Source organism: Ascaphus truei, chromosome 1, assembly GCF_040206685.1.
Source record: "Ascaphus truei isolate aAscTru1 chromosome 1, aAscTru1.hap1, whole genome shotgun sequence".
NCBI lineage: Eukaryota > Metazoa > Chordata > Amphibia > Anura > Ascaphidae > Ascaphus > Ascaphus truei.
The window spans coordinates 494,851,168-494,879,157 of record NC_134483.1 but is presented as its reverse complement, the minus strand read 5'-3'; the positions used below and the strand labels follow the sequence as shown (position 1 = coordinate 494,879,157).

Here is a 27,990-nt window from a genome sequence, read left to right as displayed (position 1 = left end):
GATATGTGTTACATGTGTGCTGTGGGAAGTGGTCGCTGTGTGATGCTGTCTCCACCCAGCGTCACTCAGTGCACATGTAGAGGGCACACACAGGCTGTAATCAGGAGTCTCAGCTTCTCATACACAGGAGTCAGCTGCACTGCCAGACATGATGATGCTGTTGCCTTTAAGGACCGTCCTTCAGAGGAGCGTGAGCCGGAGCTGCTGCAGGGGCTTCTCTGTGTCACCCCAAACCTATAATAGTGGGAAAAAGGTAACTTCATCATTGCTGTGATTCAGTACTTTGCCAGTGCGTTTCTGCAGCACATGCCTATAACACAGGCGGGAAGTGCTGCCTTGGAACAGTAGACAGCATGTTTAAAGAGCTTGATAGTGGGAATTAAAAACAGATGTGTTTTAAATGGAATACAGTAACTGGCTGGGAAAGTGTCAATGTGTTATAGGTACATTGTGTCCACTGACTACCTATTGTGCCTTGATGAAGTCCATGCTAGGAGGGGGTTGTTATAAAAAATTAATTACTTAGCATTTTTGGCCTCATATGTAAGTGGACGTTGTACTGAAATAGTTTATCTTGGCACTTTGGCCAGAAATAAGACCATATTTCAGTAAAACAGAATTAAGTTATCTGATTTGTTTTCTGACTGTAGCCTCCCCGCTTGGAGTCATGCACTAAATGCAGTTATACAGTATAAAAAAGTAACTTTGGAAAAAAAATAATTTTGCTTTAATTGTCTTTTTTGTAAGGGCCTTATTTTGGGAGTATATGAAAAAGACAAGGAGGAGGAGTCCCTCGTCTTTACAAGTGCCGGAGACACATTTGATAATGTTGTGTCTGGGAAGCTCCGAGATCATTTGACAAGGTAACATTGTCTTACTCTTTCCACTTCTACCTGTATTTGCTTTGCAGTTCGAACCACAATGTTTTGGGGATATATATATATATATATATATATATATATATATATATATATATATATATATATTATGCAGAGGTATCAGTACCGTGTTAGCCGAGCTTTAATAATCAAAAAAGAATAGACGATACCGTTCTGTGGCTAACAAAATGCTTTTATTATTGCGAGCTTTCGAGATACACCGATCTCTTCTTCCGGCGATGTTACAATGAATGAAGCTTAAAAAAAAAGTGGGTTTAAACTTAAAAACAGTGCACACTGGAATGTGATATGTGATGGAAGACAATCCCTCCCCCGTGCAGTTTTATGGCTAGAGGTGATAAAGTGTGTGTGTGTGTGTGTGTGTGTGTGTGTGTGTGTGTGTGTGTGTGTGTGTTTGTTTAAGGTTATGGTGGGTAAAAAAAAGTGACAAAAACCCTCCACAGTAAAGCATATAGCAACTGTAAATATTGCTGTAATATTCATTTGCATGTCTTAGACAGGTCTGCAACCCTGTCTTTCACCATTATCGCCCAGCACACAACACTTCCACTGCAGCAAGGGATTCTGGGAAATGACATGCAAATGAGCACACAGTGCCACCTTTTATCTCAAGCTCACATTACATGAACAATCCTTAGCCAATGCATGCTGCTTTAGACACAGCTTTTAAGCAAGGGCTTGGGAGATGCAAAGCCAGTAAACCCACTCACAGAAACATGTCTGGGTTTACTGGCTTTGCATCTCCCAAGCCCTTGCTTAAAAGCTGTGTCTAAAGCAGCATGCATTGGCTAAGGGTTGTTCATGTAATGTGAGCTTGAGATAAAAGGTGGCACTGTGTGCTCATTTGCATGTCATTTCCCAGAATCCCTTGCTGCAGTGGAAGTGCTGTGTGCTGGGCGATAATGGTGAACGACAGGGTTGCAGACCTGTCTAAGACATGCAAATGAATATACAGTAATATTTACAGTATGTGTGCAGTGTTCGACAAATCCATTAAAATACAGGCCCGTGGCGACCTCCTCATGGCCGACATCAAGGCGGGATTGGGAGCGGGACTAGGTGGCGAGTAGAATTTTTTGGGTGATTTGTCAACCAGTGTGTGTGTGTGTGTGTGTGTGTGTGTGTGTGTGTGTGTGTGTGTGTGTGTGTGTGTGTGGATTGTCTCTTTAAGATGTCAATATATTTTATCAATGTACTGATTTTATATTAAATACATTTTATAAAGATGGGTCTAAAAACATTTTGCAACCTTTTCCCTTAGTCGATTTTAGAAGAGTCTGTGTTTTTTGTTAATTCTGTAGAGATGCGTAAAACACTTCAAATCAATTAACCATTTTTAAACTTTCTTTTTGTGTGTGTGTGACTTCTGCTCTCTCTTACCTCAGATCTGGATCACTGGTGAAAAAAGGCAAAACAAGGATATTTTACGGTTTGCATGAGGTATTTCTTTTGTATTAATTTTGTCAATTTTAATGGAATACTGTATTTCCACACATCCATAAAAACTCTCAGTGCAATCAGTATTTAGTTTGCTAGGCCTCAGCCATTGGGTAATGGTATCAGTGTGGTAAGAGCTTTGAAGTCCATGTCAGGGGTATACATTGTAGCCTCTCCATGTTCAGTTTTAGTTAAAACATTTGGTTGTCAGAATGTGAGATGTTTAACTGGCCTCAGACTTAATTAAATCCATTGAAGCGTCATTCTGTGGTTCCTTGAACTTGTGCAATGGTGCAGTCTTAGGCCCGTAACATAGTGGGAGTGCACACGTGTGCCTGTGCGAACGCTGGTGCACGTGACGCACACTTTTTGTGTGTACGGTCCATGCTGCTTTGAGCGACAAGCTTGGAAGGTACTATGTGTGTGTGTCACTGGGGAAGGTGTGTGTGTGTGTGTGTGTGTGTGTGTGTGTGTGTGTGTGTGTGTGTGTGTGTGTGTGTGTGTGTTAAATTAAAACAGACATGCTGTGAGAATAAATTATTAATATTGTACATACACATATACAGTGGTCGACAAATCACAAAAAATCTACTCGCCACCTAGTACCACACGTGTGCTGCTTGGGCCAATAGGAGCTCGCCATGATGTTAAATCCACTCGCCCCGGGGCGTGCAAATGTATAGGTTTGTCGAACACTGCACATATATACACACACAAACAGTTTTGAAAAGAGAGTACACCCTCTTTGAATTCTATGGTTTTACATATCAGGACATAACAATCATGTGTTCCTTAGCAGGTCTTAAAATTAGGTAAATACAACCTCAGATGAACAACAACACATGACATTACACAGTGGCATGAGATATTTAACAAAAATAAAGCCAAAATGGAGAAGCCATGTGTGAAAAACTAAGTACACTCGTACTGCTTCCATAGGAATTAAGATGCTAAGTAGCAGACAGGTGCTGCTAATCAAATGCCCTTGATTAATTGATCATCAGCAAGGGTGACCACCTATATAAAAGCCGAATTTTAACAGTTTGCTGGTCTGGAGCATTCAGGTGTGTGTTAACACAATGCTAAGGAGGAAAGGCATCAGCAATGATCTTAGAGAAGCAATTGTTGCTGCCCATCAATCTGGGAAGGGTTATAAGGCCATTTCCAAACAATTTAAAGTCCATCATTCTACAGTGAGAAAGATTATTCAAAAGTGGAAAACATTCAAGACAATTGCCAATCTTCCCAGGAGTGGACGTCCCAGCAAATTCACCCCAAGGTCAGACCGTGCAATGCTCAGAGAAATTGCAAAAAAAACAAGAGTTACATCTCAGACTCTACAGGCCTCAGTTAGCATGTTAAATGTTAAAGTTCATGACGGTACAATTAGAAAAAGACTGAACAAGTATGGTTTGTTGTGAAGGGTTGCCAGGAGAAAGCCTCTTCTCTCTAAAAAGAACATGGCAGCACGGCTTAGGTTTGCAAAGTTGCATCTGAACAAACCACAAGACTTCTGGAACAATGTCCTTTGGACAGACGAGACCAAAGTTACTTAGCAGGTCTAAAATTTAGGTAAATACAACCTCAGATGAACAACAACACCACATGACATATTACACTGCGTGTTCTTGATTGTGGAACAATATTTTTGTGACAGATTTTCTGAAAGCTGTTTTATCACTGCAACTTTATAACTATTGCATACGTTTTGCTCACTCAAGTATGAGCTACCAAATAGATCTGAGCTAAAGCACTAGTAATATGTATGATTTTATTTATTTTGTGATGGTTGTGAAGGATTTGGGATTACATTTGTAAAACTGTTAAATATCGTACATGGTTGTTACAAAAGATGTTACGTGGCTTAGTGCTTAACTCGGGGCCAATTTAATATATGTGGGAGACACATGTTTGGTGTTTTCTCATTCTTTGACCATTGACTCTTTTTAACTGGTGGTTATCCATCTTTGAATACCATAATAGGAAAATGTGACTTTGGTCACGTAAAGTGCGCTTACTTTGCTTATTGACCATGAACAATAAACCCAATGCACCTTTACTCCAAATCTCTTATTGGAGAAAATGAGGTGCATTAGGGGGCCTGGAGAGTGGGCAATATCTTGCTGCTACCATCTCTGTCCTTTTAGCCACTGGTTTCCGACTTATGCCTGATGCACTTATCTTCATAAAGTACAGTTAGTCTGTGAGTACTTATGCCATTATTCACCAAGCTCTAATACAGTTTATTGTACATTAATAGTCAATGTAGGACCGCTGTTAAATAACCCAAATCAGAGCGTAGTGAATCTTCCCCATATTTACAATAGAAGTACTGTACATGTATGTACATAATTAAATGTTTTACATTACGAATAGATTCTTTTAAACAAAACAAGTATTGAAGACTTCCCTATGTACACTCTAAAAATATCTGCAAATTGAGTACATGAATATGCGCACCTTATAAATTGTACATTGTCTGTATCCAGCTGGGCGCTCTCGCTTTGCATCTTAACATAACATACACCTTCATCAGGTTTAGTTAACACTGAAACGTATATGAGTACATTTTATTAGTGTGTGTGTGTGTGTGTGTGTGTGTTTTTGCAATACACCATACACTTTTCATACACTGTAAAAATATAACAAGTATTACTGTACTTGCTAAAATGTGCAATATTTTTTTTTGTGGTAGGACTTTCCCAGTGTTGCAGTTGTTGGTCTGGGTAAAAAATCAGCTGGTGTCAACCATGACGAACATTGGAATGAAAGCAAGGAAAATGTTAGAACAGCTGTATCAGGTAATGTACAATGCAGATTTCTGTATCCAAGCACTTTGCATTAATTTGTCAATGTGTGCATGTTCAAGCCATAGTGGTAATGTTTATCTAGAGGAATTAGGGGTCATATTTAATTCGCTATGCTATACCAGCATAACACACATTCCAGCATGATTCAGTAAATATGCCCATTTTGCAGTCTGAGTCTTGTTTCAAATGCACCCAACATGAAAAAGGAGTGTTACATTTTATGCAAACCGTGATTTGGGGGATGCTGCAGTGATTAGTGTAAATGACACTAATACATAATTTTCATTAGTCCACTTTAATCTTTATTAAACTTGACTGCTTCCTAGTGAATTTTACACTTGTTCAAGGTTTATAAAAGTTCTGTTGCTTGTTTAATAGTGTAGAAAGAACAACAAACATTTTAGTTTTCTATTTGGAAAAATGTCTGTATTTGCGCCAGATTTATAGGTGGAATAGGAAGTGTGCCAATACAGCTAGTGACCAGATGGCCACAAAGGTCCATATTTGATGCACTCACGGTAAAAAACTGATGGGAAGTATAAATAAATATCCCCAAAGTGTGGCAGATTACCCTCACTGATCCATGTACCAAATGGGAACAAAAGCGTTCTAACCAATAGAATAAAATAATACACTTTAATAGTATTTAGATAACAACGCCGAGATAAGTGAGCATATAGTACATTTTGAAAACTAAAAATGGATTAAAAATCCCCAGAGCCGAGGAAACAAGGTGAGACCGGGGCTAATATGTTAAAAAAAAAACTTAATTATGTATATACTGATAAATGCACTCAGCCAAACAATTCCTAATACAATAAAGTAAACAGTATTAAAATAATTTTGGTTTTAATTGATGTTAATACACCTGGGCTATATATCAGAAATCTGTCTGATATGACTGAGAACCAAAAACGATGTGGTCACAACAGTGTCTAAAAACATCAAAACAATTCAATTTTATTAGCCAAATAAACTCACTAAGTGCAACATATATACACGCAGTGTCAATTGTTAAAAATCCCCAGTGGTGGGATACAAAGGTATATTGAAGCAAAGTCAGCATACAGATAGATATAGGGAAATCATCTGTTCTGTAACAGGTGTTGGCTTTATTTTTGTTAAATAAATCATGACACGGTTTAATATGTCATGTGTTGTTCATCTGAGGTTGTATTTACCTAATTTTAAGACCTGCTAAGGAACAGGTGATTGTTATGTCCTGATATGTAAAACCAGAATGTATATTTGTATGGTATGTCAAAAGGAGTGCTACTGGATGTGACCATATGTATACAACACAAGACACAAATACCCAATGCTACATACAATGTGACATTACATAGTTAAATACTTAAATGTTTGTTTTCTCATGAATAAGGGTAATTTAATTAAACCCTTTGGCCAAAGCATTATAAGCCTGCAGCCACTTCACGGCATGATCAGTATGCAGGTCTTAACACTACCTGTGAAAATTCTCATTAACCTCTGCAGTGGAGGGAGAAGGGTCTCAATAGACCTGTCCTGCACAGGTAAATGAAAATACCTGCTACCCTAAGTAAATCACCCTTTCTTATGAGAATACACACATTTTAAGTATACAGTAAGGTCCGGAAATAATTGGACACTGACACAATTTTCATAATTTTTGTTCTGTACGCCACTACAATGGATTTGAAATGGAACAACCGAGATGCAATAGAAGTGCAGACTTTCAGCTTTAATTCATGGGGTTGAACAAAAATATTGTATGAAACATTTAGGAATTGCAACCATTTTCATACACAGTCCCCTTATTTCAGGGGCTCAAATGTAATTGTGCAAATTAACACAATCATAAATAAAATGTTCATTTTTAATACTTTGTCAAGAATCCTTTGCAGGCAATGACTGCTTGAAGTCTGGAACGCATGGACATCACCAAACGCTGGGTTTCCTCCTTTTGTGATGCTTTGCCAGGCCTTTACTGCAGCTGTCTTCAGTTGTTGTTTGTTCGTGGGTCTTTCTGCCTTAAGTTTTGTCTTCAGCAAGTGAAATGCATGCTCGATCGAGTTGAGATCAGGTGATTGACTCGGCCATTGCAGAATATTCCACTTCTTTGCCTTTGTGAGGAATCAGGGATCGCGGCGCCCGCGCCCTGGTTCCTCTGCTGATATATTCCCTCCAGCTGCCGTGGCGCGCACCCCTCGCCAGCGCCACTCACCTCCGTCGGTTCTGGGGGTTCCCCGTCGTCCTCGGCGTCCCCGGTTTCCAGCAGTACCTCACGCGGCCGCCATGTTGCTCGGGCGCGCGCCTGAACAGCGCGCGCCGGGCGAAGTTAATTTATTCACTGCTCTGGCAGTGAAGACCCGCCCCCAATACAGGAATATGATCTCCTGTCAAGACAAGAGTCCTCACCTGCCTGCCAATCAAGGGAACCTATCCAGGATGGCTCCACTCAGTCCTCCAGGTCTGCCTTCACTTCTGATTGGTCAGCCACACTTTATAATGCCAGTCCTTCCTATCATTCATTGCTCGACATAGTTTTCACTTGGATTACTACTCTGGCGTTTTCTCTCTCATTCACTCAGGTTACGACTTGGCTTGGCGGACGTCTCTCTCTGGCTCTAGACCCCTGCTTGGACAAACGACCTTCCAGTATTCTCCAATCCCAGACTTTGGCTAACGGCAACGACAACGGCATTTCTACACCGGTACCGGCAAGTATTGCTAGCTAAATACACCTGGCCTGGCAACGCCAAAATCACCACACTCCGGACACGCTCCCTTTGCTGCGGGTGCGTGCTTCTATACGTTCCTCACCTCAGTGAAAGGAACGGGTCTGGTCTGCGGGCAGCACCGGCGTAACATTATGTCGAGCCCACAAGACGCAGACCAGACTGTGGACTCTATGATGACGGCCATGTACCAACAAATACAGGCCTTAACGGATCAAGTGGCTCTCCTCTCCCAACAGGTATCGGACCGCCCTTTACAGGCTCCGCCTGCGGCTGCACCCCCGGCGCAGCCTGACTTATCTTCCACTTCATTTTCAGTTCCGAAGATTCCGGCTCCAAGGCCCTACGCAGGGGATCCACACACCTGTCGTGGCTTTCTCAACCAGTGCGAGATCCAGTTTGAGATGGCTCCCCAGCTGTATGCTACTGGCCGGAAAAAGGTAGCCTACGTATATAGTCTGCTCACAGGTAATGCACTGGCATGGGCCTCTCCGATCTGGGAACTACGCCCTGATATTACCCGCGATTACGCGGCCTTCAGACGGGACTTTCGACAGGTTTTTGATATCCCCGCACGTCAAGAGACTGCTTCTGATACCCTGCTAGAGCTTACACAGGGACGTCGGCCTGTGGGTCAATACGCCTTGGAATTCAGAACCGTAGCAGCTGAGACTCATTGGGGTCAGGAGGCTTTAGTCGCCGCCTTCTGGAAAGGTCTATCGGAGTCTCTGAAGGATGAACTTGCTTCCCACACCAGGCCAGAGTTACTGGAGGATCTCATCACCCTGGCTACTCGTATGGATCAGCGCCTTCAGGTACGCCGCGCTCAGCGTCAGCTTCCCCGGGCTACGCCTTTCCGTGCTTCCTTTTCCAGGTTCTCTACTAACCAGAGACCCGTCGTATCCCCGTTACCGGCGCTGGAGGCTCCAGAGCCGATGCAACTTGGAGTTCAGCAACCTCGGGTACCGTCACGACAACTTCGCTCTACTGGGGAATCGTGCCATCATTGCGGAGCTTCTGAGCAGCGTACCCGTAACCATCCTCCATCTCCGGGAAACGACTAAGCCCAGTGAGTACGAAGGGGCGCTCTTTGGGTACTGAATCTCCTTGTCCCCCTCCAAGAAGGGAACTTCCCAAAAGATTGACTATTCCCGTCTCCCTTTCAGGACCGACTTTCCGCACCTCCACTGCTGCATTTATCGATTCCGGCGCAGGAGGGAATTTCATAGATCAAACCTTTTCTGAGCAAAATCAAATTCCGCTTTCCAGGAAGGACTCTCCCGTTGCCTTGGTCGGGATTGATAATCGACCTCTCACCCCGGCTTATATCTCCTTAGAGACCGGACCTATCACCCTTTCTACTCATTCTCACAAAGAGATTCTGGGTTTTGATGTTATTCATGCCCCAGGAACACCTATCACGCTTGGCTTGCCCTGGTTACAGAAACATAATCCACTCATCGATTGGGTGTCTCCTAACCCTATTAACTGGAGGTCAAGGTCAGAGAAACCTTTTTACTCTATCAAGCAACCATCCTTTCTATTAGCCAATACATCAAGTTCTCTGAGGGAGTTGCCTTCTCCATACGCCGAATTCCTGGACGTTTTCAGCAAGGCTCAGTCTGAACTTCTACCTCCTCATCGTTCCTACGATTGTCCGATTGATCTGGTACCTGGTTATACCTTGCCGAAAGCCAAATCTTATCCTCTCTCGTTGCCCGAGACCAAAGCTATGGACGAATATATTTGTGAGAATCTTAAGCGGGGCTTCATACGTCATTCCAATTCTCCTGCGGGGGCTGGATTCTTCTTTGTCAAAAAGAAAGATGGTACTCTCAGACCATGTATTGATTACCGGGGTCTGAACCATATCACGGTGAAGAATCGTTATCCACTCCCACTCATCTCCGAACTCTTTGATAGACTTCAGGGGGCCAATCTCTTTACTAAACTGGATCTCCGTGGGGCATACAACCTCATCCGCATCCGGGAGGGCGATGAATGGAAGACTGCCTTCAACACCCGTAGCGGACACTACGAATATCTAGTGATGCCCTTCGGGTTATGCAACGCACCGGCAGTTTTTCAGGACTTCATCAATGACATCTTTCGAGACGTTCTTAATATATTTGTCATTGTATACCTGGATGACATCCTTATTTTTTCTCAAAACTTACAGGATCATATCATCCATACGAAGTTTGTGCTTTCACGCCTCCGCGAGAACAGGTTGTTTGCTAAAATGGAGAAATGCATTTTTCATCAGTCTACCACTTCTTTTCTCGGATACATCATCTCCAACAAAGGTTTGGCCATGGACCCAGAGAAGCTAAAGGCCGTCGTGGATTGGCCACAACCCAATTCCCTCAAATCTGTTCAACGGTTTTTGGGTTTTTCTAATTATTACCGGAAGTTTATCCGCAACTTTTCCACCATTGTCGCTCCTATCACGGCACTGACCAAAAAAGGTGCAGACCTTTCATCTTGGTCTCCAGAAGCTGTCACGGCATTCGAGACACTGAAACAAACTTTTGTCTCTGCTCCCATCCTTCGACACCCTAACACGAATTTCCCCTTCACCTTAGAGGTTGACGCTTCGGACTGTGGGGCTGGGGCGGTTCTGTCGCAGAAATTTTCTTCCCAGGATAAACTTCATCCTTGCGGGTTTTTCTCCAAAAGATTTTCATCGGCAGAGAGGAATTATGACGTGGGCAATAGGGAAATTTTGGCCGTCAAAATGGCTCTTCAAGAATGGAGACATCTTCTTGAGGGGTCAAAAGAGCCATTCACCATCCTTACGGACCATAAGAACTTATTGTACATTGAGAATGCCCGTCGCTTAGGTCCTCGCCAAGCTCGCTGGTCGTTATTTTTCTCTAGATTCAATTTTGTTCTCTCATACATTCCCGGCACTAAGAACGTCAAGGCGGATGCTCTCTCCCGGCAATACTCTTCTGAAGAGAGATCAGAGAAAACCACTGAGTCCATCCTCCCTAAACAAAGAATCTTAGCAGCTGTGGCATTCAAGAATCTGGAGAGGATCATCAAGTCTCAAGAGAACCTCCCGTCCGGTCTTGTGGTTCCTAAAGACTCTTTGTATGTGGAACCCAAATTTATCCCTGAAATACTGGACTGGGGACACGCCGTCCGTTCGGCAGGGCATCCTGGATTCAAGAAAACCTTGGACCTCATCCGTCGTACCTTTTGGTGGCCCAATATGGCTAAAACCATTCTGGAATTTACACGGTCCTGTCCGGTATGTGCGTGTAACAAGATTCCTCGTCAGAAACCTCAGGGTCTTCTCTTACCTTTACCTATTCCGGAGCGTCCCTGGTCCCACATTTCGATGGATTTTATTGTGGAGTTGCCTAGGTCGAATGGCATGAATACCATTCTTGTGGTAGTAGATCGGTTTTCCAAGATGGCACACGTTATCCCTCTCAAAGGATTACCCTCCTCACCCGCCCTTGCGGATATTTTTGCCAAAGAGATTTTCCGGATCCATGGGATTCCTACATCCATCGTGTCCGATCGGGGTTCCCAGTTCGTCTCCAAGTTCTGGAGAAATTTCACCAAGAGACTAGGTATCTCGTCTTCCTTTTCTTCTGGATATCACCCTCAATCCAACGGACAGACCGAGAGGGTTAATCAATCCCTCGAGAAATACTTAAGGTGCTTCGTCTCTAATTCTCAGGATGACTGGGCAGAATTACTTATCTGGGCTGAGTACGCATTCAATTCTTCCAGGAATGAGTCCACCCACGAGACTCCCTTCTTTATCAACTACGGATTCCATCCGGCTCGCCTACCTATTACTAAAGAATCCTCTGGGGTACCAGCCGTGGACGAACATATTGCTCTCCTACAAGACTCTTGGTCCAGAATACAATCTGCATTACAAAAAGCATCCTTGACATCTAAAAATCAGGCTGATCGTCACCGTCGTCCGGCACCCGAATACAAACCCGGGGACAAGGTTTGGCTATCTTCCAAGAACATCCGTCTCAAAACGCCTTCCCTTAAATTGGCTCCTAGGTTCCTGAGTCCCTTTTCCATTTTGGAGCAGGTTAATCCGGTTTCTTTTCGACTCCGACTTCCTCAAAGCATGAGAATTCCGAATGTCTTTCACACCTCACTTCTCAAACCTTTTATCTCCAGTAGCCTCTTTCCGGATCACACTTCGAAACCAGATCCTGTGATGGTACAGGGTAACGAAGAGTAGGCTCTACTGGATTCCCGTCTTTCAAGAGGTAAAGTCCACTTCTTGGTCCACTGGAGAGGTTTTGGACCCGAAGAGAGGTCATGGGTACCCCTGAAAGATATTCATGCTCCAGGACTCCTCAAACGCTTTCGTAAGAAGTTTCCATCAAAACCATGGAAGGATCGTCCTGAGGCCGATCCTGAAGGGGGGGGTACTGTGAGGAATCAGGGATCGCGGCGCCCGCGCCCTGGTTCCTCTGCTGATATATTCCCTCCTGCTGCCGTGGCGCGCACCCCTCGCCAGCGCCACTCACCTCCGTCGGTTCTGGGGGTTCCCCGTCGTCCTCGGCGTCCCCGGTTTCCAGCAGTACCTCACGCGGCCGCCATGTTGCTCGGGCGCGCGCCTGAACAGCGCGCGCCGGGCGAAGTTAATTTATTCACTGCTCTGGCAGTGAAGACCCGCCCCCAATACAGGAATATGATCTCCTGTCAAGACAAGACTCCTCACCTGCCTGCCAATCAAGGGAACCTATCCAGGATGGCTCCACGCAGTCCTCCAGGTCTGCCTTCACTTCTGATTGGTCAGCCACACTTTATAATGCCAGTCCTTCCTATCATTCATTGCTCGACATAGTTTTCACTTGGATTACTACTCTGGCGTTTTCTCTCTCATTCACTCAGGTTACGACTTGGCTTGGCGGACGTCTCTCTCTGGCTCTAGACCCCTGCTTGGACAAACGACCTTCCAGTATTCTCCAATCCCAGACCTTGGCTAACGGCAACGACAACGGCATTTCTACACCGGTACCGGCAAGTATTGCTAGCGAAATACACCTGGCCTGGCAACGCCAAAATCACCACACTCCGGACACGCTCCCTTTGCTGCGGGTGCGTGCTTCTATACGTTCCTCACCTCAGTGAAAGGAACGGGTCTGGTCTGCGGGCAGCACCGGCGTAACAGCCTTAAACTCCTGAGTTGCTTTCGCATTATGTTTTGGGTCATTGTCCATCTGTAAAGTGAAGCGCCGTTCAATCAACTTCGCTGAATTTGGCTGAATCTGAGCAGACAATATATCCCTATACACTTCAGAATTCATCCGGCTGCTTCTGTCTTCTGTCACATCATCAATAAACACTAGTGACCCAGTGACATTGTAAGCCATGCATGCCATGCCATCACACTGCCTCCACCGTGTTTTACAGATGATGTGGTATGCTTCGGATCATGAGCCGTTCCAAGCCTTCGCCATACTTTTTTTTTCTTCCCATCATTCTGTTACAGGTTGATCTTAGTTTCATCTGTCCAAAGAATGCTGTTCCAGAACTGGGCTAGCTTTTTTAGATATTGTTTGGCAAAGTCTAATCTGGCCTTTATATTCTTGAGGCTTATGAATGGTTTGCACCTTGTGGTGAACCCTCTGTATTTGCTCTCGTGAAGTCTTCTCTTTATGGTAGACTTGAATAATGATATGTCTACCTCCTGGAGAGTGTTCTTTACTTGGTTGGATGTTGTGAAGGGGATTTTCTTTACCATGGAAAGGATCCTACGATCATCCACCACTGTTGTCTTCCGTGGACGTCCAGGCCTTTTTGTGTTGCAGAGCTCACCCGTGCGTTCCGTTTTTTTTTTTTTTTTTTTCTCTCAGAATGTACCAAACTGTTGATTTGGCCACTCCTAATGTTCCTGCAATCTCTCTGATGGATTTTTTTTTTTGCAGCCTAAGGATGTCCCGTTTCACTTGAATTGAGAGCTCCTTTGACCACATGTTGTGGGTTCACAGCAACAGCTTCCAAATAAGAATGCCACACCTGGAATCAACTCCAGACCTTTTACCTGCTTAATTGATGATGGAATAACGAAGGAATAGCCCACACCTGTCCATGAAACAGCTTTTGAGTCAATTGTCCAATTACTTTTGGTCCCTTAAAAAAGAGGGAGCTACATATTAAAGGGATGTAATTCCTAAACCCTTCCTCCAATTTGGATGTGAATACCCTCAAATTAAAGCTGATAGACTGCACTTTTAAACCCATATTCATTATTTAACTAACTTGAATTTATTTTGGTACACAGCCGAAATAACAAAACTTATATCAGTGTCCAATTATTTCTGGACCCAACTGTAACTATGTATTGTTTGTCATATTGGGTATTTTTTTGTTTTTTGTTGTATACATTTTGGTCATGCACAGTAGCACTCCTTTTGACACATATGATATGTGGTGGGTGCTGGGGTTAGGTACTCACAGGTAGTGTTAGGACCTGCACACTGGTCATGCCGTGAAATGGCTGCAGGATTATAATGCCTTGGCCAAAGGGTTTAACTAAATGACCCTTACTTATGAGAATACAAACGGGTAACTCTCCATGTAATTTTTTCCTGATAACATATTTTATGAATATTTGTTAAAGAGACCGCTGAGTCTCCACCAGTGCTCAAACCACCAACAGCAAAAGAGGTCAATGTGGTATCAAATGCTGTTGTTTTGTAATAGCCAGAGCCTAATAGTCATATAAATTCTTGCTTGTGAGTGCTATATGCGGCCATATTTATTAAGCAGTGCTAAGCCGTAAGGCACTTTATGGCCCGGCCACATGAATAGATTACAGCTTACCACCTCTTGGTGAACGTGGCCATACATTTTCATTAATTGTTTTTGGCAACCATAACTGAAACCCATAAATTGGCCTCTGCTTTTTTTTTTTATTATTACAAATCCTCAACCGCACCTTTTTTGATGCTTGATCCCATTATAGGACCTGACTTTGATCATTTCCCCTTTTTTTTTAAATTTTGTTTTCCTCTTGTTCCTTCAGCGGGGTGTAGACAGATGCAAGACCTTGAGATTGCACACGTGGAAGTGGACCCATGTGGAGATGCACAAGCGGCAGCGGAAGGAGCTGTCCTGGGACTCTTTGAATATGACGAGCTTAAGAAAAAAAAGAAAAAAGTCGTTTCCACGCAGCTATATGGAAGGTGAGCAGAAGGAAAATTATAAGGGTTGGTTTGTAGTCACACGATGCGTTTTATACCTTCATTCCACTGTAGTGTTTCAATAAGAAAATATTAATAGTCCTCAATGGAGGAATTTATTCAACTTTAGTAATGATTAATATAACTCGCGCATGGGTTATCTTCTTTGGATATATAACTCCAACCGATAAGAGATGGTTTAAATACAGGCAATGCTGCCTATCAAATTTTAACATTAAGTGACCATTGTTTCATTGTAGCCATGATAATGAGGCCTGGCAGAAGGGCGCATTGTATGCAGAAGGCCAGAATCTGGCACGCTACCTGATGGAAGCCCCAGCAAATCACTTGACGCCTACGAAGTTTGCGGAGGTACTTGAACAGAAGCTGGGGAAAGTGGGCAGCAATGTTAAAGTTTTCACCAGGTAAGACTTGGTCAGCGTCTCAAAAATACTGTATGGCTCCTGACTAGGTCTCTAAGATAACTACCCTTTTTTGTTTATTAAAGCAGAAATCCCCCGTTACATTGACACATGCTTTAACACGTCAGCACCATGCGCTAGTATAGGAGAGATGGGTAGTATTGCAAAAAAAATATAATATAGGGTATGAACTGGTATTCAGGTGTGTGTGTGTGTGTGTGTGTGTGTGTGTGTGTGTTAATAAGAGGAAGTGGGAGGGGTAAAAATGATTGAATAACAGCATATTCAGGATGGATATTTTTACATTCATTATATAATGAACACTATACAGTAGAGTGCAGGGGTAGCTTTGCTTGCAAGAAGTCAGTTTGGGGCACTGACCTGTTGGTCATCCTATTGAGGATGACCCCGAACTTTGTCTACACCATAGTTCCCAAATGTTGGTGAAATTATGCATTGAATCGTAAGAAGCCAGTTAGTTTTTCCACATCTTGTTTTCAATCGCAGATATGTATGTTCATGTTTCAATCGCAATGAATTGTTTCCAATTGGCTGCAATCATGCACCTAGTAGCGGAGATCAAGCGAATTATGAGTTGACCTTCAGATCTAGAAATCCTAGAATTGCTGTATTTAGCAGTGCAGCGTGAATCTGGGCTCAAATGTAGTCCTACAATCCTATTAATAATGGTGTATATTTGTGACCACAGTTCGCTAATTCCCTTACAGTTCCACCAAATGTGTAACATATTGCCTATTTGGTTACAGCCTCTAAGCACATCGGGGGATTCATTTTTGTACATTTAGTTTCTCAGTTTATAACCATTCTCTTTGATTAAAGTACTGATTGATTCCTCCCAATCCGGCCAGTCGAGAGACTTTTCCTAGATCCTCTTGTATAAAAGTTTGATCTTGGCCCAACTGTAAAAAAAAGTTTGATATAGAGCGGAGTTCATGTTTTTCCCATAGGGAGCAGATTGACAAATTAGTTCAAAATATCTGTTGGAGGAATTAAGTTTATCTACATCAGTGTTTCCAAACTCCAGTCCTCCTGGAATCCCAACAAGTCAGGTCTTTAGGATATCCCCAGGAAACACTGATCGACATAATAGGAGGAGATGACATCTTAACAGTTCTCGGTTGTGTTTTTTTTTAACATTATTGACATTTTGACGAACCGTGCACAATATTTATTTAACCCCCCCCCCCCCATAAGTGTTAAAATCATGGGTTCTGGTATCCTGAGATTCAGTATAATTTCCTTCTTGTGTTATCTTGTATTATAGGCTAAAGCAGTAAAATTCAGGGCATGATTGAAAACCCTGCTCTCTGATTGGTTAAAATTCTGGGCATTATCCACAATAATGCCCTGAATTTCAGCAGCTTGCAAAATGCAGTTTTCAATCTGTTTATTTCCAGCCAATCAGCTTTCAGAACAGCTGAGACAGGGCAGGGGATTGGTTTGAATTAAGTAAAAGCGCTGAGACATGGCAGGGGATTGGTCAAAAAGTATCAGCCGAGCTGAATGATTTTCTGATCAGATTCAGTTGAATTGGCGGGGTTAAAGTCCCTCGGCTTCGCCTCGGGCCTTCAACTCTTCCAGCCAGGGCATTATTGGCCAATAATGCCCTGTTCTTCAGGGATTATTACTTAAATATTGTTGCACACTAGAATTGCAGTGTCATTTAGACATTGATTTTGTATGAGAATGCTATTTCGATCATAGAAGTATTGCATGACCATCTTATTTTCACATTTGCAATTATTTTGGTCAGCGACATGAATGAAACCACACTATTGACTATAACAATTTAGACTTTATGGAGGTCTGTATGTCAGAATAAGATATTCCATTGCCCACCTGTAGGTGGAACAATGAAGTCAAACATCAGGTTGCTTTATATATTTCACTGTATGTGTGTATTAAAGCGGACATTTTTGACTGCAAATCTCGATTGAAGTCTATGGGGATTTTAGGCCAAAATTGGCCCGCACGACTGTTTAATGTGAAAAAGTAAACATGTATGTTTGTGATGATGATATATTCTATTCATGTTAGTATTAGGACGCATCATTCATTTTCTGAATGCGTAGTGATCACAGTTCTAGTTCGCCTCTTGCCGTTGGATCATTGTACTGTATGTGCAAAATAAATTACCGTCATGGTTTTTCAGAAGAAAAATTATAACACCTCACTCTTCTTAAATCTGTGTTATTTAATAACCATAAAATGACCTGTCAGCTGATTATTATGTACTTTTCTATATTTGCTATATCTGTTTTGAAGATCAAAGACCTGGATAGAAGAGCAACAAATGGGGGCGTTCTTAAGTGTAGCCAAAGGATCTGATGAGCCACCAGTCTTCTTGGAAATTCATTACAGTGGCAGCCCTAATGCAAAGGAGTCTCCTCTCGTGTTTGTGGGGAAAGGAGTGACTTTTGACAGGTAAAGTTACTATTGGTAATAATAGAGTATAGTACCGTGTTAGCTCGTAGAGTAGATGCAATGAAAAGTATTTTGTAATAAAAAGAACAAAATTAAGGTAGACGTGATACCTTAAGGCCTCGATTTATAGTGGCTGCGCGCGCCGCGCGAACAAATGCGTGTTCCTCAATGAGGCCGCCCATAGTGCGCGCGACCGTGCGGACAATTTTTTTAAAATTTTTTTAAAATTCAAATGAATTTTGTTTTTTCGCACCATGTGAGCGGTTCAGCCAACGAGGGCGAACCAGCCTTTTTTCGTCCGCCACGCCTCCCAATGGCCTCCAGCCATGTGCATGTTTCGTGCGAGCGTGACGTCATGCGTTCTGTCGCGGGCATGTGGCAACTATAATCGCGGCCTAAGACAGGCAATTAAACTATTGTGTGCATTATTTTTCTGAGCTAAGTAAGCGTGCCACTTTAACAGGCGATTTGTGCAAAATAAAACAGAGTATAAGTGCGCTACTACAAGTTAAACACTCTTATACACCACCCCAGTGAAAGTGATGTGAACAAGGAAATAGGATAATTATAAAATACTTAGTGAAAATCACGAGAGCGTCTGCAGCTGTAGAGCGGGGGTGGCTCAGACACACCCCCCCGAGCTAATACAGAAAAAACCCAAAAAACAGCGCACAACGCTCATAGTGTATTAAAAATATATAATGTGAGGCACAATAAACGGTAAGTAAACTGCGTACATCAAAGATTTATTATTGAAGCATTTCAAGGGACAACTTATACCAAGCACCAACCAGCCGAATCGTCTCTACTCAGATGTCATCTGGTATATCATGGGGTCTCCACATGAGGGGTTCCACATCTGCCACACGGCGTTCCAGCCCGATCGATCTGTGGCTCAGTCACCCGTGGCGCCGTGTGGGTAAATGATGGGTAAGTCCCAAGTAGGCAAAATCCATCACGTAAGAGGATCTTAGCACAAACTCAGGACCACTGCAATAGATCCGGTCTGTACTGTGTGCTGCCTCCGTCCACCTCGGATGACGTCACTCGGTCGCGCGGTCCAACACCAAGATCTCACAGTAATAGCTACTTCAGAGGGGTACTGCACGGATGTGATAGTCAGCTCACTAAAGTCTTAGAAGTCCTTGATGTACGCCGTTTACTTACCATTTACTTACCGTTTATTGTGCCTCACATTATATATTTTTAATACACTATGAGCGTTGTGCGCTGTTTTTTTGTGTTTTTTCTGGATTTGCGCAAAATGCCTAGCTTTCTTGGACTAGTTATATTTCATGCATTACCATGGTCATTTCATTGGCCACGTTACAGAACATGCAGCATGAGAGACCTCACATTGCTAAACAGGGACATCTTTATTTTTGCATCATCCTAGTGGTGGAATTTCACTCAAGCCTTCATCAGGTATGGACGCGATGAGAGGGGACATGGGCGGAGCGGCCACAGTGTGTTCTGCAATCGTGACAGCCGCAGCTTTAAAATTGCCTATCAATATCATTGGTAAGTGAGAAATCCATGCGGCAGGTTTATGTCCATTAAAATGTTGCGATATTTATTTTACAATGAGCCAACAGTTTAATTTCCTCTAAAATCCTGATATTTACTCTGCATGTATATTTTTATTTAATAAACCAAGATAGGAAAACATTGCTTTTAATGTTGCACTCTTGAAAAAACCTTAAGTAGAACTTGGGTCAATGAAATCAAACGTTAAAACGTTGTGTATTATTTATTTAAAGAGCCCAGTGCACGCAGTGCTTTACAAAAGAGTAAAGCAAATGTCATTGTAATCCTCCGTACTATGGAATAAGTTGTGTTTTTTTTTTTTTTTTTAACCCACAACCAATTAATTTTTTTTACCTCCGTGGACCAAATAAAGCAACATATCTGACCACCTGTTGCCACCCAACTTTCATATGTACATCTGGACAACTTCTGTATATTTATTCTCATTGAGTGCTTTAGGTAACGGGGTCTGATGAGCTCATTTTACTGCCTATGCATTACACACACACAACATATATAGCTTTTACCCCTTCCAGTTATTGTGGAAGATCTCTTGGGTAAGATGCTATCTGGAATACATGGGCCTGGACAGCAGGGAGCACTGAGTTTTATATACACGTCTTTTAAACTTGCAGTTACTGTTGTGACTGATTTTATATCCGTGTCATTTACACACCATGCTGAGCTAATACTTTTCTTTCATGTTTCAAGGTTTGGCTCCTTTGTGTGAAAATATGCCAAATGGCAGAGCGAATAAACCTGGGGATGTTGTCAAGGCCAGGAATGGGAAGACAATTCAGGTATGCTGAAACTGGCAAAGGAACAACATGGCATTTACTTCCACCGCCTTCAACGGAGGATATCATGTACAGTATTGCCCCTATTGTCATTATGGTTGCATTTTCTTTCTCATGCATCTGACCCTATTACATTTAGCCTGATGTGTTTATGACCTGGTATAGCTTGTCTCATGTCGGTGAGTAATTCCCAGTGTAGTGGTAACAGTGAGCAATTCAGTGCCTAGAAGTTTCCGTTCCAATCCAATCGTATGCCTGAGCCACAGTGAGATAACATGGCTTCGTGTAACAACAGTTACATTTAAACTGGATTCAATAGACTTCAGAGGCAGTGAATTATTATTATTTTTTTACATTAAACATAATATTTAAGCAGTTCAGAGTATTAAAGATTTGTGCTGTTGTGTTACAGTATTTGGGGTGGTGTGTATCATGCACCCCAACAATGGATTTCAAGAACTCTGGCCGAATGTCTTAAAGCCTCTCAGACTCCATTGGATGCACGGCATGAATTGTACTTACATTTCAAAAATGTACAAAAATGCACATTTTTACAAATGCTTTGCTATAAAAATCTGAACCCCCTCCCCAGTAAATCCTTCAACAGTTTGCTTTTGAAATGTAGCGAAATATCACAGATACATGTATGTCATCAAACGTTCTTAAATCATTACTTTCCCAAGAGAAATGCATTGCATTGCTGTGAGCAGATTCCCCAGGCAACAAAGGATAAAATATGTATTTTTATTGCATAGTGAACGGAGCACGTATTTTGAAGAATCTGTGTGACTGATTTGCAATACTTTCTTTTTTTACAACCACTTAGTGACACTTTTTTTTACTATTTTGGTGGGGATGTTTTTCTAATGTAACTCTGTACAAGGTTTTTTTTATTTGGCATTGATGCAGCTAGTGAAAAACTGGCGACCTTGTGCTGTTTGCACCATCAACACTGTGATGCTTTTACTCCTTTTTAATATAGAGGTGTATAAATACATATATAATATAAACAGAGTATTGAGGGCACTCACGGTTACTTTATATCAACCGCTTGGGTGCTCCAACACAGGAATGATTTCAATAAAATGTTAGAATAAATAGAGCACTACTCAGCACTTCCAAGTGAAAAAATGTTAGTTTGATTTTGTTTTAAAAATCGACATTTCGGTCAGACCTTTTATCAAAATAATCACACTGTGACCAAACAACCTTTTTTTTTTTTTTTATAGGGCCTTAAGCTGAGAATACACCCACTCAATAGAACTTTGTGGATAAACCATAACATACTTTATTTTCTCGCAGGTGGATAATACTGATGCTGAAGGGAGGCTTTTACTCGCTGATGCGCTCTGCTATGCACACGGTTTTAACGCCAAAGCAATTGTAAATGCAGCAACATTAACAGGTAAATGAATTGCTCTTTTTAACCCGCCAATGTGACACGGTTCCTGTAAGAATAAATGCTACTCTTATGTGAAGAGGTAAAGAATATTCACATAGCTAAGATTTTTTTGTTAACTTGCGGTGCTGCAGCAGGAAATCAAAAAATAAAAGGAAAAAAAACTTTGAGGATACATTTATTTCAAAACTGAACTGGGAGCAGAGGGGTCTATACATATATTCTGCTATATAGTATACTGTATAGACTATACACTGTATACAGTATATATAATCTATTTTTATAACCATATAGAGAGAGACTTCCAAGTACATCCACTTGTTTTACACAGGCTCTTGAAGTCTGTTTCAGTCTCTCATGGAGCATACGTAAACGGCATATACAGTAAATATGTTGGGCATTGATACCAGTACATTATTTGCCACTTTTTGCAAGGATTTAGACCCAGATTAACTAAGCATTCAATCAGTGAAAATAACACCACGGGAATGGGCGTTGTTTCCCCTGAGTTACAGATTTAGCCAGATTCTCTGTTTTTCGTGCCGTGGACAAACGAGAATAAATCAGCGGCGCCGAAAACCTCGTTTCCCGGGATTGAGCTGCGTAGGTTCCATGCTTCTGAATGGGACCCCTGCAGTGTTAATCCTTCACTTGATTGCGCTGTGTACAGTGCCTGATGACACAAGCTACCAGAAGCCAAACAGTGTGGAGGAGTTGAGCGGGTGGATAAAGGGAGTCCAGAGCAGCTCAGAACTCTTGACGTAAGCAGCAGTCTCCATGCAAGGGCTAAGGACCTTTTAAAACCCCCTCGATGACGTAGATGCTCGAATAGGGGTAACTGTATCATGCTGTGAGGGATCGTGAACTGCGATTGCTGACATAGTCCTATTCGGTCACAACCCCTTTGATGTAGAGGACCGAATATGGTATTCAGTTTCTTGATGTAGATGCCCATATACTGGCATCTACGTCATCAAGGTGGTTTAAATGTCCTTAGCCCTTGCACAGAGACTGCTTCTTACCTCAAGCGTTCTGAGATGTTCTGGGACACCCTTCATCCACTCGTGCAGCTCCTCCACACTGTTTGACTTCTGATACAGATTGCAGCTGACGGCTCGGAAAGGATTAATGCTGCGGGGGTCCCATTCAGAAGCATGGACCCACGCAGTCTTAATCCTTTCTGTTTTCGGTGCTGCCATGTGTGTACATCCAAATAGTAATGGTGTGTAGGTCTAATGAAAGGGCTCAGTGCCATCTGCTGAATCGCACCGTTTTTTAAATTTTTTTTATTTCTGGGGACCTTCTGGTTCCTGACTTATTTACCGGTTTTGTTGCCATAGTTTCTGGAGGGCATTTAAATGGCCATCCAATAAGAAGCCGCAAGGGATGATGTTGCAGGCTACTATCGACCGTGGAACCCGCATGACTTGGTGGCCATTTTGGGAGCACAGACTACTGTGACTACATTTGTAATTATCTTGCGATATGGGGAGGTCCTCAGAACTAAAAATAGTGATTCTGCTCTGGAAGCTCCCCCAGTTTTTTGTTTACAATAATCAGGTGGGATTGCTGCTTTAAGTGATCATACTGAATAACGATTTGTTCAGACTTTGGGATGATTATGATTCAGGCCCTAATTGGGTCATTTGCATCCACTTTTACAAACAAAAACATTAACATTCTGATTAACAAATTGATTTAGTTACCTAATGTGTTAAATTACATTAATGCCATGCTGACTATGCTAATGTCCTTTAATGAATCCGGCCCAAAGGCTGCACTGAGAAACTATAGCACCAACAATCTGTTCAGCAGTAACTTCCCAGACTCTTTACTCCAACATCTCGTTCATGAGTAGACGGTTATTGTATCCCACTGGATATTGTTCTTTTGTGTTGTGCAGGTGCAATGGATGTGGCATTAGGATCTGCTGCTACAGGAGTATTTACTAATTCTTCATGGCTTTGGACTCGCCTTCAAGAGGTAGATGGCATATTTTATTTTTTTTTAATCTTTTTACACTTATCTTCTGATTTTCTAATGAATAATACTTCAGAATAATGGTACGTCTAAATAAATTATCCCATTATTAATATAAAATTGCATTGTGATATTTGTTCTCTTGCATAGCACTGACTGGGTACGCAGCCTGGTCACAAGGAGTTGACCCCGAGATTTGTATTATATTTTAAATGTATAGTCCCTGCGTTATAGCGGATCGCGCTATAACGGGGTTGAGCTGTATTTATGTGCATGTAGTGGTTCAGTTATAACACAAACATAACATGTTGTTTTAATAAAGTGGGTAAAAACTCCAGATCTTAAATGTAAGGCAGGAGCTATTTCTTGTAAGTCCAAGCAGGAATTCCGTGGACACACAGCTGTGATATGGGTGAATGAGCTTCGGTATTTTTATGATGAAGCCTCAAAGAGATCGAGCTGATTAGCATCTTTCTGTCTAAAAGAGTGTCAGTTATGAAAAGACCCAGCAGACCCATAATGTATACAAAACTGACATACTGATGCACAGCAGGTGTCAGGCTAGTGACCCCTCCGTGTCAAAAATCAGACTTAGTGGTGCCAAGAAATGGGTGTAGCCCAGGTATGCTAAGTGGCATGGGCGACAACCTGACCCATGCGCCCTGCCCACCGGACAGCCCTTTTGACCGGTCTTATGAACTGTGGGTAACTTGGCTATTCATGGGTTTTTTGTTCCCACGAGGGGATTGGATCCACATGTTAAAGATAGCTTTGGGCAGTCTATAACTGTGGCTCCCCAGGTATCCCCAGTGTGATTCCTGAATTTTGATCCATGATGTAAAGATGCAAGACTTTGTTCCAGCACAGGAGCAACCAGTCCAGGAGTGAAGGGGTTAACAACAACATAACCACAGGACTTTTAAAACCAAGGTTGCATTTCTGGTGCTTGCAAGCAAAGGACAATTTCTTTCGTTCCAATGACAATTTATTTTGTTCCCTTATCCCAGTGAGTGTTGTTTTAAGTGTATTCTGCAGATGTCGTGTGTTTGTCTATTAAGGAAATAAATCACAATTTATTTTGCAACTTGTTCTGTTCAATCAAGTACCCAGTAATATAAATGTGTTGATAAAGTTGATGTCATCGTGACACCCAAATAAGCTTTTCTTATTTTAAACGTCCAGACCCTCTAGCTCCTGACCTTTTTCTTGCCTTTTTCCATGTCTGGGAATGCTTGTAAAATTGGAATATTAAGTATTCATTACTCGAAAAACGATTAGCATTATTCATAGATCATTATCCATAGGCTCATGTTCAATCAATGATGCATGTTTTTTTTTTTTTTTCTTAGGCCAGTATTGTGACAGGGGACCGTGTATGGAGGATGCCACTTTTTGAACACTACAGCAAACAGGTCACAGAATCGGCACTTGCAGACCTTAACAACATTGGAAAATATAGCAGGTATTCTAGTCAATACAAAAGTGAATCTGACAGACCGGCACTTCCTTAAGGGCTAATGAGTAGATTGTACACTACTTAGGCCTTTTACCGTTTAGTTTATAATCTAATCTCGAGCCAGCTGACTCTTATCTGTTGTGCAGTTCTTTTCTGAGTTCAGTCCATAACTTCGAGTACACAGTAAACACGGACCAAATATTTTCAATATCATTCCATATTCTGGGCAAATTGTCATTTTAGTTATGATTTACAATCAAAGCACTCACAATTTTATATACAGGCATACCCCACATTAACGTACGCAATGGGACCGGAGCATGTATGTAAAGCGAAAATGTACTTAAAGTGAAGCACTACCTTTTCCTACTTATCGATGCATGTTCTGTACTGCCATCGTCATATACGTGCATAACTGATGTAAATAACGCATTTGTAACAGGCTCTATAGTCTCCCCGCTTGCGCACAGCTTCGGTGCAGGTAGGGAGCCGGTATTGCTGTTCAGGACGTGCTGACAGGCGCATGCGTGAGCTGCCGTTTTCCTATTGAGCGATATGTACTTACTCGCGAGTGAGTACATAAAGTGAGTGTCCTTAAAGCGGGGTATGCCTGTATAGTAAATTCAGAATATACAGATATTGGAAAAAAAATTAAATGATGAACCTAGTTATATGCCAACTAAAGGAAAATAATGTCATTTAGTAATGCACATTTTTGGGGTTTTCCGTACCGTTCATGGGATTACGACGTAACCGATTACTAAGGAGTCTTCTCTTCCATTTCTCGTCCTGTCACATCGCGTTCAGCGCTCCACAGGTGTGATCCTCCCCAGAAAACGAGCAAAAACCCTATGACGTAGCTACTACTACTACTATGTCCCCAGGAACATTCTCAACAGACGTACCGGGGTTAAATGCCATCTGTTCAGTACCTTTTGCAGGCATTTTCTTTGATTTGTATACAAATGGAGCTTGTGGCGGCCGCTCAAAAATGTCCCCGAGACCTCCGGGTCTAGGACTAAAAGGTCTTCCTCCACTAGTGATACTTGATGCCGTTTTTAATATAATGAGCATCCTTCGATTTCTATAGCGGGTTTTTCAATAGCTGGTTTTGGCACACCTCCCCAGCAGTGCACGATCTTTGTGACACTTTCCTGTGATCATTTGTTGACAATACTCCCAGCAGTGTGAGCTGCAAACTGTAATAATAAGGTCACCTTAGTAATATAAGAATACATTGTAGCTGCTGAGTTACACTGACCTGAAGAATTGATTGAAACGGAACCACAGCCATTGAGTGAATCCTCGGAAGCAGGATCTTTGCCGATCGATCACGGGAAAACGAATCAATCTGCAGTTTAGGTAATTGGTTTTCAATAAAGGTAATCTAGGGCTGCATATATTAAAACAAACAAGGATTATTTTTATTAAAGTGCCGCTTGGATTGTTTCTTTAAAGGGACAACAAATTGATCCTGTAACTTGGACAAGGTGCTTAATCTGATACCCTTTTTTTCAAAGGACACAGCTAGTACTTCAACTGTATTAATTTGCTACTTCATGTTGCCTTAAAGACAAACTGAAATCGGTGTAACTCTCTGCCTCCTGTATTGCAGATCTGGAGGTGCTTGCACGGCTGCTGCATTCCTGAAAGAGTTTGTCACGGCCCCTCATTGGGCTCATCTGGACATAGCTGGTGTGATGTCAAATAAGGACGAGGTGCCTTACCTACGCAAAGGCATGTCTGGCCGACCAACACGGACATTAATAGAGTTTGCTGCTCGTCTAAGCAAGGACAAGTCAAGCACTTAACAGAACGGCCTTTGTCATTGTGAATCAAATGGCATTTAGGAACCGGTGCTGTGCTGAAGAAGATTGGGTCATAATTAACTCCTATGTTGCTGCTCAGCGTTGCTCTTTGCTGCAACCTTACAGGAAGAGCTGTATAATAATTTAAAAAAATTATATTTTTCAACTATTTTTTTGTAATGTCTGGAACAGTTAGCACTCACCTCGAGCAGTATATAAACTAGACAGAAATTACCACACACAACACATCTGCTGTGTTTCCCTATTATTAGGACTATTTAAAGGGGAATAAAAGCTAAAAGATCTTTCATGTTGAGGTCTGTTTTTGAATGTGGAGTCATAGTAAGAAAATATATACTGTATATAGAGATGCCTGTGTATGCATCATATGTACAATCATCACTGCAATACTTCGGGGCTAATCACTAACCTCTGTTGTGGGTTATTGCACCTCATCTGGCCATAAATGGCATTAAAGTCAGTGGCATTTTGCACAGAATTTGGTGTGTTAACCCATAAAAGGTTTGTGGATCTCCGTCTTCATTGTAAAAGCACTTCATGAAGCGCCAATTAAATACCCATTAAGCAAAATAGGTCTCAACCATTTTTTTTCTTCATATTTTTACTACCAAATGTGAGCAGCTACAAGCTAAGTATAAAGGCAAAATCCTTTTCAAATAGTTTTGAGAAACTCTGACATGCCGCCCTTCATTTTATATTTTCCTCCTTGCGAGTCAAAATGCATTTTATCAATAGACGCCAATACAGTTTTTACCTATGATAGGAATATACATACAAGCAGTCACCTTTTTTTACGATTTGCTTCAGCCACTAATAACATATGCTACACACAGTAAGTGGTTAATGGTTTTAGATCAATGATCTCCAACAGGGTGTTATGGAACTTTTATAGGTGTTTCGACCCCTCCCCCCCCAAAAAAAATATGTAAGGGATGGTCCCAGGCAGTATAGTGGAGGCCTGAACCCGTGTGGAAACTGCGCACTTAGCACGGCCCCCACACTGCACGCTGGCAACGGTGGCATAGCTGTCAATTACTGCAGGAACTTCCAAAGTTGCTCCCCACAGAATAAATATTCTAGCAGGGGGTGCACAATGT

The 27,990-nt window shown here is 42.1% G+C and overlaps 1 protein-coding gene across 1 annotated transcript; it reads left to right on the top strand.

Annotated features, from left to right (window-relative positions):
• Nucleotides 1-53: 53 nt before the first annotated feature.
• On the top strand, nt 54-27,463 carry LAP3 (leucine aminopeptidase 3). Its single transcript, XM_075568911.1, has 13 exons — nt 54-253; nt 748-863; nt 2,285-2,339; nt 5,032-5,137; nt 14,882-15,041; nt 15,299-15,463; nt 17,747-17,905; nt 19,302-19,426; nt 20,144-20,232; nt 21,532-21,634; nt 23,532-23,611; nt 24,958-25,070; nt 26,680-27,463. The coding sequence occupies exons 1-13, from the start codon at nt 149-151 to the stop codon at nt 26,873-26,875; spliced, it is 1,572 nt and encodes a 523-aa protein (XP_075425026.1). The 5' UTR covers nt 54-148; the 3' UTR covers nt 26,876-27,463.
• The last annotated feature ends 527 nt before the right edge of the window (nt 27,464-27,990 follow it).

What these genes read in the sequence shown, in the direction of transcription:
- LAP3 (XM_075568911.1), top strand. Translation starts at nt 149, where the DNA reads ATGATGATGCTGTTGCCTTTAAGGACCGTCCTTCAGAGGAGCGTGAGC. An exon ending in AATGTTAAAGTTTTCACCAG is followed by an intron (nt 15,464 to 17,746) that starts GTAAGACTTGGT and finishes TCTGTTTTGAAG; the next exon opens with ATCAAAGACCTGGATAGAAG. An exon ending in AAATGCAGCAACATTAACAG is followed by an intron (nt 21,635 to 23,531) that starts GTAAATGAATTG and finishes TGTGTTGTGCAG; the next exon opens with GTGCAATGGATGTGGCATTA.